The following is a 12,519-nucleotide window of genomic DNA, read 5'->3' on the forward strand; positions in this document are numbered from 1 at the left end:
CCATCTTCCCTGGAGTTAGACAAGAAGATACATACCCTTTTTTTCTCTGTGCGTGCAGTAGGCTTAGGGAACGCCCGCACCGTTAGTGTTGTGAAGGATCAGATTAAACCGAATATATATATTTATATATATATATATTTAAATAGTATTTGTATATCGTTTGATATCCCCTGTATATTCCTTGTACAATATGCACTGAATATCCCTTTAGTCTACTAAACAGCCCATAATAGTTTCATTCTACCATTGGACGAGAACCTGGCGCCAGCAGCCATACCCCTAGGTTCAAGTTCAATCGTGCCGCCCAACATGTCGTGGCAAGCCCGGTTCCGCGTAGGAATACGTCTGGCGAAATACGAATGGTACTATTTGTTCACAGCGCATATATATATGGCGCAAGTAAAGTAGAACTTTCTTTTAGTCCATTAGTTCTTTACCCTCCAACCGAGTAACAGACGCGAAGCCTCACCCACGACGCACGTGTGGTGCAGTAAGGCCTACTTGGCCTCAGAATAGGCATTGAGATATCGTGTGGATTAATAGTTGAATTGTCATAGTTTGGCACTATACCGTCGAGTTGGACGTATTCTATTAAGCTAATAATAGTCTATTTATGTATGGTGCATCATCGGTTAGAGTTATAAAGTGAGCAGCACCCCCATCGTTCCTGACGTTATCTGGAGTCTTAACCAGGCTGGGCAGACCACTAGTGGTGCTTGCATCCGAGGAGCTCCGGGCCAGGACGAGGAGACCTGTACATTGGATTACTCTACCCGGACGACGGCGAGCCTTCCACGGCTTGGATTATGCTTTGGGTGCTTTGATTATTCCATGGATAACGGCCAACACTGCTGAGTGTTGGAACTACCCCCCGGAGAGGAGTCCAGGTGAGACGGCGCTCTACACCAGTGAGGTCGCCTCACGTCTCTCCGTTGTGGACCGGCAGCTACCGTCCACCAGAGGGTCCAGCTGTATTCATCTGCGGACCGAGGTTCTGTGGGCACCGTGTTCAAGACTTTGAATTCTCCCAAGAAATCGTCGGCCAGATGGGATACCGCCAGCGGCTTTTCTAACCCCCCCCTCCTACTGTCTTACAACCAGCGGGACCCCCCCCCCCCCTTAGTGTATCCAGCTATAATCATTTAAGTACCATCGCTATAGTTCCCTAAAGAACCGGGTTGTATACTTACTCCCTGCGTAACCAGAGATTGGACATTCAATGTTGATTTACATACGAATACTCATTTGCCATACAAGTGCATTTCAAATCATAAGTGTAAACAAGTGAACGTTGTATATACCTTTTGCTATATTAAATATTCGATTTGTACATTTGTGTGGACTTCGTTTCATCAGGTGGGAAAGTGTTCATCATATCTATATCATGTACTGGATGGCCAGAAGTTAAAGTACAAGAGGTAGTGGTTTAATACCATACTTATCAATACAGTCAGGGAATTGTACCCCTCAGTTACAGTTAGCGTAGCTTAGCTTCATCACTGGAAGTGGGGCAGTCCTTTACCCTGAAGTTCCCTACAGTCCCCTACAGTCACGAAATACACTCCAAATACAACTCTAAAACGTTCATGTAAACATGTTGTGACCTGTGTATTTACCACGTGGAGAAATAAAAAATAATTGAATATGACAATTACGTTTTCTAAGCAAATATTTTTTGCCGAACCACTCCTCTCTGGGCTCAGTCAGTGATTTCACGCAACGCAGTGATACTTTCTAACGTGACACCATGCAGTGTTTGTTTACATTCTCATTTCATTCAAAGGATCCAAACGATTGAAGTTTATGGATACCATGCCTTCAAATCCTCTTACCTTGACGATTAAAAGCCTCCACAATTTAGAAAACAGTATTCCCATGGCTGGTGTTGATATGCTGCTAGCTAATGGAAACCAACAAACACAGAACCGGGCGGACACTAAAGCAGATAACGAGGCATCATTGTTACTTCCGGTCTGAGGGTTTCAAAATAAAAGAGCGACGTCTAAAGCACCGGAAATACGTTTATTTTGTACATTATCTAACGTTAACACGAACCTAAACTAACGTTACAACTAACCTAAAGTTAGTTTAGGTTCGTGTTAACGTTAGATAATGTACAAAATAAACGTATTTCCGGTGCTTTAGACGTCGCTCTTTTATTTTGAAACCCCCCGATAATGAGTTCCTTCTTGTCGCTGTTTAGTTTGAGAAGGTTATGAGTCATCCAGGTTTGGAGTTCGGAGATGCAGGACTCAATGTGACTGAGGGGAGGGCTGTGGGGGGATTGTGTACTGATGTATATTTGGGTGTCATCAGCGTAACAGTGGAAGTTGAGGTGGTATTTACGAATGATGTGACCAAGGGGGAGAAAGTAGCAGATGAAGAGCAGGGGGCCAAGGACTGAGCCTTGGGGGACCCCCTGTGTGACTGGGGAGGGGGGAAGAGGTGTGGCCGGAGAGGGAGATGAATTGATGTCTGTCAGTGAGATAGGAGGAAAACCAGTCAAGTGCTGGAATGAACGCATCTTGTTACATTTGTTGCCATCATGGCTCCCTCCTCTGGTGTCTGCATAAACTCCAGGGTCATTCATTGTGCTGGACAGTTGTCCTCTTGTCTGGAAGCCCGCTGTGCTGTAGAATGTAAGAAACAACCAAAAAGCTTTTTCAAACGGCTTCAAACCACTCTACACTTGGCTGTCCTGGAGGGTTAGCAATTATTTCATCTAGTGATACTGTATAATGTTATGTTGCAATGACCTAGTTTTATTCCCTTTTGACTATATTGGATTCAGTTCGTGGCATACCACTGCCTCCGTCCTGCTGACAACCTGGTATGGCCTTCAGTTATGTGATTAACTGCAACGTGTTGCCATGGAGTCAACTACTCCCTCACAGGAATCTTCTCACAGCCTGGCCTTGAAATTGTACCCTTGCTCCTCTTGAAATGAAGAAAACAAAACACTTTCACATGGCAGCCGGTTAAGGTTTGTCAAATGTGTTAAATGTAATGTGCTCTATAGACAATATTGGAAGGTCAGTGTTGCAGTTGTGATTCACGTGAACAAGGACTATAGCTTTCACTTTCTCTTGACTTTTCACCCCCTCCTAAACCCATGAGTCAAGTGTTTGTCAGCATTATAGACAGCTGCAACACTAATCAATCTAATCTAATCTAATTTGGAAGTGCACACTTTATTAAATTCAACTGGCTTTCCCACCCCCATCTCTGTTAACACTATCAGTGCCTACGTAGGGCTGACCCCTATTAGTCGATTATAAAGGAGTCGTAGTCGACTGGCCAACCTCTTAGTCGAATATAATAATAAAAAATATATATATATTTATAATTATTTTTTATTTTTTTGTATCATTCTTTCCAGGCACAGAGGCACTGAAAGAGGATTTTACCCATTTAATGAACACACTAGACTAGACAAATATCAAGATGTATCCATCAGTGGACCAATTGCATGCTTCTGCAGAGGACACGAAGCCTTCAGTCGACTCCTTCAGACATTAAGAATTTTTTTTAGTCGACCAATAGTCGACTAACGGCAAATTTTGGCCAATCATAGTCGACCATCCAAATCCTTAGTCGGGGACAGCCCTTTTACCTTTTTACCCCGTTGAATGCCATCATCCACTTCAATGTTAGCGTTAAAAACGCCGAATCTATGTTTTAAATTATGTGTCTAATCTGCCCATCGCTTATCAATGACTTGTTTGCAGTCAACATTGTCGAAACGCTTTGTTTTTTTATCGGTTCATTTTCATTTTATAGCATTTTGAAAAGCCCTCGTTTTCAAGGAAAATATAAAGATTCCGTGATAAAAGACATTTACTGGAATATTCTAGAATACACAAAAAGTTGTAATTTTTTGGCCTATTTATGAATCGTTTTCAAATAAACGCTAGATTATCGATAGTATATGTGTACTTGTAGCGACTATCCTGATGTCCTGTTAGACGCCCCGTTGGGTGCGGGGATTCCTCGTCTTTGACGCGCAATTAGAAAATACACAATGTCGAGCCTGTGTCACCTGCCGTTGGGTGATGTTCCCATTTAATTGAAGTATTTAGCATAATACATGTGATGAGCCAAACAATAATTTCTTTATAATGCTGTTAATAATACTTAAACCGAGCGAGGGTACGTGCGTGTGTTCATGCGGTAAAAACCGTGAGATCTCTCCGTCACCCATACCTAGATACCTTGATTGACATAGCCTACACCTGTGCCTTTATTCAAAACCTATGCGCTCCGTGCTGCCACCCAGTGCTCTATGCTGCCACCCAGTGATGAACTTAACAAACTACAAACTAAGCACAAAAACCATCAAATAGCTCCTACACATCGGCCCCAAATGTGAAGGTGGAAAACAATTATATTAAAGAAGAAAAAAGGAGCTATAACAAGTGTTCTTGGTTCTTCTCTGAGCCAGAGGTTACCAGCACGTAACTCAACGTTGGGTCGTGACCTTTACCGCCAGACCTTCCACTGCTTCTTGAAGCAGTAAGAGCTAGGATATGGGCCGCTCCAACTGCCCTGTCTTGGTCTTCAACCGTACTGCCCGTACAAGCCCTTTGCCCATCGTTGTGAGAATGTCTGGGGTATGGGGTCATCCCAAGACATGTTCCTTCGACACATTTCTTGCAACAACAGTTTTGGTAGCAAGGTGAATGGTGACGAGGAATCCCCGCACCCAACCGGGCGTCTAACAGGACATCAGGATAGTCACTACACAAGTAAAAACCTGATCTTACTTGGACAATGGAGGACTTTGGAACCTGGCTTGGAATGCTGCTTCTGGATAAGGATCATCATCCAGAGAGAGCACACCAAAGGAGGACGGGTTAGTGTATCCCGTATGGGTTGCTTGCTAATGGAGCAGCATTCCAAGCCAGGTTCCAAAGTCCTCCATTGTCCAAGTAAGATCAGGTTTTTACTTGTGTAGCGACTATCCTGACGCCCGGTTGGGTGCGGGGATTCCTCGTCTTTGACGCGCAATTAGGAAATACACAATGTCGAGCCTGTGTCACCTGCCGTTGGGTGATGTTCCCATTTAATTGAAGTATTTAGCATAATACATGTGATGAGCCAAACAATAATTTCTTCATAATGCTGTTAATAATACTTAAACTGAGCGAGGGTACGTGCGTGTGTTACTTAAACCGTGAGATCTCTCCGTCACCCATACCTAGATACCTTGATTGACATAGCCTACACCTGTGCCTTTATTCAAAACCTATGAGCTCCGTGCTGCCACCCAGTGCTCCATGCTGCCACCCAGTGATGAACTTAACAAACTACAAACTAAGCACAAAAACCATCAAATAGCTCCTACAGTACTTATGCACGCTATAGAAGCGATCTGAAATATCGATTCTCTTATTTCCTCATCAGCGATCACAGCCACACACAGCATAGGGCAAACGCTTATATCTCCGTGAAAACAGGTCTGATTATCCTAAGACTGGTAAAATAGATTCCTTACCTGAGATCAGATGTTATCCAAAAAGATTATTCCAATTCATGATCGCCATTCCAAATATTGATCACGCTTATTGATTGATTATTGGCTGCTGTAAATATATATTCCAGGCTGATTTCCGTCTCGTGATCAGATCCCTCATGATCAGACATCTCGCCAGCACAATGGAGCCAGTTGGCTCCACCTCTACAGATCTACAGATCCCAGGTCAGTCTAATCGACTGACCTGTAGTTACACAGGGATAGACGATAGGGGGCGCTTTTTTCCCATCTGAGCTCCTGGAGGGGTTGCTGTACCAACGGGAGACTCGGTTGATGAAATATGAATTCAGATCGCTAATAAAAAAATAAAACAACATTTGTCGTCGTTGGCACTCACCGGGGGGGGGCTGATAAAACGAGTTATGTCGTCGCTGGCATCCAAAGTGTTAAAGCATCAGCATTCTTTACTGTGCCACATTCTTAAGTATCCATATTTGTCATCTTTTCTCCAGAGCCAAGATAAGATATTCCTTTATTGATACCCTTGGGGAAATTCAGGCATCATAGCAGTATGGTGGAGGGGAGGTACAGGTAGTAGGAGACATGATACAGGTCATAGAATTATAGTACAGTGGAGAAGTACAAATAAAAATAGGCAGTGTTAACAATATAATCAACTACTATTGTACACTCCACAGCTTTTATCATTTGCCGTTTCTGTACTGTACTGTATCTACTACTGTATTTTGTGGTTTGGCCAGGGCTCGATAGCTGGGTGAATCTGACCAGGGTGGACCCAGATGAGGAGGTCCAGGGGGAGATACACCTGGGTCTGGAGCTGCTGAGAGATTCCAAGAGGGTCCGCCTGCGCTGTCGCATCATAGAAGCCAGGTAAGAAGGAATGCTTCAGTTGTCATCAGTTTAATTACGAATGCACAGGAAAGAGTTTTTTCTCTGGGACCACCTGTTGAAGAGGGCAGGCAGACATCATCATCAAACATCGTTGAGCCACATGCAATGCAGAAATAATGTGAAAAGGATAAGCAGTGAGCCACAGAATCACCAAGAAGTGGCAGAGAGGTTACCTAATGGTGCTTCTCCATTTACCAGTATCCTAGCCATGCCATGTTGCCTGTCACACTAGAGGGGCAACAGTGGCAGGAGGTAGAGCGGTCGTCTGGTAATCACAAGTGTTACAACCCCAGTATGTCAAGGGGAAGGGGTGAATAACAAAGGATGATTGTGTTGTAATTTGTGATAAATGAACCAAAGGAAAAATAAAGCAATGCCCACAACACGTTTAGGTGAAAGAAAGTAATATATTGTGTTTTATATACACAGTGTATACCAGTGGAGGTTTCTCTATGACAACACGTGAAATACAAATTCACTCATAATTCATAATTATTATTAATTTACACACATATATATATATATATATATATATATATATATATATATATATATATATATATATATATATATATATATATATATATATATATATATTATTTTCTAATTATTATAATTAAATTTTTTTTATTAGAAACGTTTTCCTCTGTAAAAAATGCCAGTGCATTTTTTTTTCTTCAAAAATTGCCAAAATTGACAGCTCTGAGTAATATTCGTGCAGAATATCTGCACAGGTTGACCCAATTTAAATAAATAATAAATAATAGCCAATCAAAATAGGCTATTAATGTCATCTAAGCACGGTCTGTGCAGTTTAACTCTTGCCATTGAATGGGGGATTGAATGATTGACAGCCTTGTTATCCAATCAGCTAATGGTTTATCTTTTGCTGCTCTGCGGCTCTGCAGCTAGCATGATTGACAACCTTGTGGCCCAATCAGATAATGGTTTCTCTTGTGCCGTGCTGCGGCTCTGCAGCGAGCTTGTTTACAAAATAATTTTTATCTCAGTTTAATTTTAAGAAGATAACTTGTTGGAGCTAACGTAGATAAAGGGCTACCACCGCAGCTATCAGGCCCAGGGTGGAGTGTTTTGTTATTGTTCATGAACTTATTGTGCATCGTTTGATGATATATATATACACCTGCGATAAAAGCTAAACGTGACAACAACAACAACGTCATCGCCTCACGGGCACTTTGAATTCTCTAGTACTGTAGATAGCGTTGCAATGGAGGAAGGCGATATTGTCGACTAGCTTGCTTGCTAGCTAACGTTACGCAAGTCTTGTGAATGTCTAAACAGGGCTGATGGCATTGATGAAGATGATATCAATAACAACAATGCCTCTCCATTGTGCATCGTTTGATGATATATATTTTTTTTTATCTCAGTCGTTGTAAAACGAAAGCCTGCAGTGCTTAGCCTGGACGCAGCCGAAGTGTAGTAGTTCTAACTTCACTCGGGAGACAAAAGCCAAACACCAATTTGATGCAACAAGCTGGCTCGCGATGCACTATTGTTTACATTTTCCATGGGATTAATGCACGCGGCTCGAGTCGGACTCGTCACATGGAGAAGCTGCACTATTCAACGATAGATGAGATCGATCGAGATACCGTCTTTATGGGTAAGTCGTGTCTTCTTGGCTTTAGAATGTCAGTTTGTGTAACGTTACTGTAACCGAATTGAAACCGCATCATAACTCCTACATCGACCATGTCACTTTTCAAAAGGCATGAATGAATGAAAACTTTATTTAACAGATTGCAGAATGGGTACAATATACAGTACGGCTCAATACACATAATTATTAAGGAGATGCAGACCAGATAAAGACTTTCGTCTTGTTTACATCAGGGTCCCCCATTTTCAATTCATAGTGAAATGTATCTTGTGTTATTAGGAGCCCTGCTAAAGTTGGTAGCTAACGTTATATTGATAATGTTTCAATATTATCAGGTTGATATTATTAGGTTTATAATGGTGTCAGTGTTTCAGATAGCAAGGTGGAGATCTTTGTTAACTAGTAGAGCTTTGGTTGAGAGAGATTACAGTGCTGTCTCTTAAAACTCATAAACAAGTATTGAGCAAGACGAGTTAGTCTGTTGTGTTGTGCGTATTGTATGGGAGGGATAATGATGACTGTGTGTAACTAGGAGGGATATGAGGACTGTGTGTATGTGGCACTGAATTGATGTAAACAAGACGAAAGTCTTTCTCTGGTCTGCATCCCCTTAACAATTGTGTGTATTGAGCCGTACTGTATTGTACCCATTCTGCAATCTGTTAAATAAAGTTTTCATTCATTCATTCATTCATTCATTCATTCATTCATTCATTCATTCATTCATTCATTCATGTGTAGAAAGAAGAACTATAACGTTAGGTTATGGCTATAACCGAGTTCTATGAGTAATGGTGACGCTCAGCATCACACTTGCACTGTACTTCACTTCGTGCACGAGCACTGAATAAAAAATTCCACCATGTACCTTTACATCCCAACATTCGTCTGGCCACACCCCCATCCGCTTACCTTCATAAGCAGGTGTGTGGCCACCTACTCGCCTCCTTCCCAAGCTTTCACCACAAGGCGAGATCAAGGGCCGCAGCGGCGTCTGATGCTGAGCGTCACCATTACTCATAGAACTCGGTTATAGCCATAACCTAACGTTCTATTTCGTAATGGATCTCGCTCAGCATCACACTTGCACAAGGGAGGCTGAGCGAGAGCCATAGCCCGACAAATGTACCCCGCTGAGGCCCCCCACAACCATCAGATCGGGGAGGACCGAGCCCCCCCGACCCCCCCTAATGGAGGATACCCTCCCTATTGGAGGTTTATGGGAGGGAGACGGATCCAACTGTGCGAAGAGGCACTCAAGCAACTCAACGCACAGGGTGAGCAGACCGTGGCTTGACCCCACGACCACACACACGCACAACCCGCATGCCACCCGGGAACGAACGGAAGGAACAACTTCGTTACTGCCCCCAGAATCACGGGGTCAAGAGCAAACCTAACCCCGTGGCAAGGCCGTAGCAGCGGAGCGCGAAGGAAGACCCAGACCCACTGAAGGGACTGGATCCCCTGGAAAACGGGGGCCCGGAGAGGTCAATGACACCAGGCATCAAGAGCCCACCAGATGGTCACTTAGTGACACCGCCCCCCACATCGCCAGCGTATTCGGATAAGGCCCCTCCAAGAGCGGGCCCTTTCCCCCCAATAGCACACCGCCTGGCACACTGACCCTGCAGAACAGGCAGTCAGCATGGCCGTAAGCACATAAAAAAGGTCAACCAACGGAAGCAGGCAGCGCACCGGGGAAACCAGGCAACAGGCTGTAACCTGAGCTTGGAGCACTGCGGACGAGACAGGCGCCAAAGGAGTCAGCTGAAAACAGCCGCCGCGGCGGAAGGGGCGTATGCTGGCGTTGTTGTTCACCACGACAAAGCCACCGTTAAAAAAAACCCACCCAGAGGGGTTGAGGCAGAGAAGGCTGACATGATTGGCAGACGTCATGAACGTGCAGGGGCACACTCAACCGGGTAACCCGGGAGTTGACTCTGCTCCAACACACCAGGGAACCAACCACCCTGTCGTTACCATATGCGGTGGTTGTTCCTATAACCCCTCAAGAAAAAAGGGTTATCCCAGGTCTACGGTATCAACGAAACTTTACTTCGGACTGGACCCGGCGGCTCGGGACGCACACAGGGTTACTAGAGGAGGTCCAGAAGACCACCCCGACAGCCCTCCCTCCGCCATGCGTGAGAGAGGAGCGAAGAAAAAGAGAACCAGCCCCTTATGATAGTGCCAGGTACAAAAGAGTACCCAACAAGGGTCTCTATAACGCCTAACCTTGTGACACCCCAGGCCGACCCGGCATTTTTTCCCCCCGAAAAAAAGCCCAAGTCCCTCAGGGTACCAGAACAGCAGATCTGCATCCCCGGCGGACAAACAGGTTAACTGACCTGGACCAGCGCGACCAGAACCAGTCCCGTGCCCTAACCACGCCGACATGCCTACTCCAGGAGAAGGGGCAGATATGCGTGTTGATCTAAAACATGAAAAGAGGGCGCCACCCAGACGGCCGGTGCGAACCGCGCTCGGTGGCCCACCCCAAGGGCGTGAGACCCCTCCACATATGTTCAGATCCATTCCGTTATCATCCCCCAGATATGAACAAGAATCCGTCGAGAACCAATAACAGGTTGTCGGAAGAGGAAAAAACCTCCATCCCAGTTGCTTTATAAAAACGCTGTTTTAACCACAAGCAACCAAGGCGTACTAGCTACCCGCATGATCCTTAACAGAACACCCCGAGCTAGCACTAAGCGTGCGTCGGGACACAACCACATCAATGAACAGGCTATTTAGACCTTTCAGTGAATCCCCAAGGCGCCCAGGGGAAACGACAAGAGGGGTGTGGCGCTTCCTATACTCCAACTCTTTTTATTAAAAAAGAAGGAAGCACCAACAGACATGAATCCCATTCTACACAGCCGAGGGTAAAAACTGTTTACATTTTCACATCCAGTCACCCCTCTCACAGAGGATTTAGACCGAAATTCCCCAGAGAGCCTTCCCACGTGAGTCAAAGAATGAAAAAGCCATGGTAACTACGAGTCATGTGACCAACTGACTCAAGTTACACATAAAATCGAGCGTAGTGGACCCGTAAGTCCTACGCTCTATCCCGACACTTTGACACAACAGATCGTACGTAAAGATCTAACTCACGGAAGCCATCGTCATAGCAACGTGTGTAGTGACGTATGCCATGACGGGGGGAAACCCAACACTCAACGCCTGTTTTTAATAGGAGCAGAGTCAGGGCAACCCTTCCCCCCCCCCCTCCCAGCCAAGGCGCCTAACGGCTTGGCCCCGACTGGCCTAACAGGAGATGAGAAAAAAAAACCTGACCAATCAGAAGTGGGAAGGAGGGGTTTATTCGGCACCCCCTCACAAACCCTTCCCCCTACACACAATAACAACTGTAGCATATGAAACCTTTGGTAGAATGCTAATGAAATAGCGCAAGCTAATACAATGCACGCTACCCACAGCTAACTGTGAACAGGGTTTACAACAAAACCAAGTCGCGTGTGTGTGTGAATCCTACACCCGCATTCCATGTTGTACATAGAAAAACACTGATAGAGAGTGAACGGCTGGGCTGTGGAACGTGTGTATACGAGCATTACTGCAACTAACACAACAGTGTTGTAGCTCAACATTACTTCTTGTGTAAGCAACAGACCATACAACCAGCCTCTACCTGCATGTGGAGTGTCAGGCCGAGGTAGAAACCCTTCTATAACCGAGTGTAGGCTGCAGACCTTGCTTAAGCTCATAACACGAACGCAACCCTTCTATCAATGTATACTAGTGAAGATTCACACTTTGCAACCTCATCATATGTTTTGGTGAAGAAACACACAGTTTAACAAAAAATACAGTCCCCCTTTAGAGGGGACTTTTTATTTTCGAACAAATTCAAATCATATGAGAGGCCGGGGAGGGAATTAACAGAGGGGACCACAGGGGAAAAAAGTCACTGGGCCTAGCGGCGCCTGCCACCTCGAGCCGCTCAGGATTTGCCACCCCGGGAAGCCCCGGAGGGACGGTAGACAATCGGTGGCTGGTCACGTCGGTCCCTACCGTCTCCTCCAGGCGCAGATGGGCCGGCTGCAGCAGCGGCGCCGTCTCTCCTCCTGGCCTTCTTCGATGGGCCAGCAGTGGCGGTGGAGGCAGTAGCAGCCACGGCGGAGGAAGCTCGACGACGTGGTAGCTGTCTGACTCCACCGGCGATGTCGGGAGGGGGAAAATGGGGTTGGAGCACGGATCGCTCCTCTGCCATTTCTCTGCACGTTGAGGTCATCAATTGCAGGGCCGTCCAGAACAGTCCAGCATCGGAGAGGGTGGCCGTTAGAAGAGGACCTCTCTTCTTCTCCGGTACACGGGCCTGCTCCAGCCAAAGGTGGCGCTGGTTCAGAGTCGCCAGGGCGCGCATTTTCCCAGCGGCTATGGCTTGCAGCTGAGTCAGATGCAGGATAGCTCCTGCCGCCTGGGTGAGCTGGTCATGTTGTTCATCACCCAGCTCCATGCCGCCCGTCAATACCCCGGA

At 45.6% G+C, this 12,519-nt stretch overlaps 1 protein-coding gene across 1 annotated transcript in view; it reads left to right on the top strand.

The window, feature by feature from the left end:
* rasal1 (RAS protein activator like 1) overlaps positions 1-12,519 on the top strand; it is a gene marked incomplete at both ends in the record, with an annotated part of 75,385 nt that overhangs the window by 16,562 nt on the left and 46,304 nt on the right. Inside the window, one exon of the mRNA XM_084307745.1 lies at positions 6,235-6,364. Coding sequence (XP_084163871.1) covers positions 6,235-6,364 — 130 coding nt within the window. The remainder of the gene's footprint in view (positions 1-6,234; positions 6,365-12,519) is intronic.

This window comes from Notolepis coatsorum (assembly GCF_963971535.1).
Source record: "Notolepis coatsorum genome assembly, chromosome: 1".
NCBI lineage: Eukaryota > Metazoa > Chordata > Actinopteri > Aulopiformes > Paralepididae > Notolepis > Notolepis coatsorum.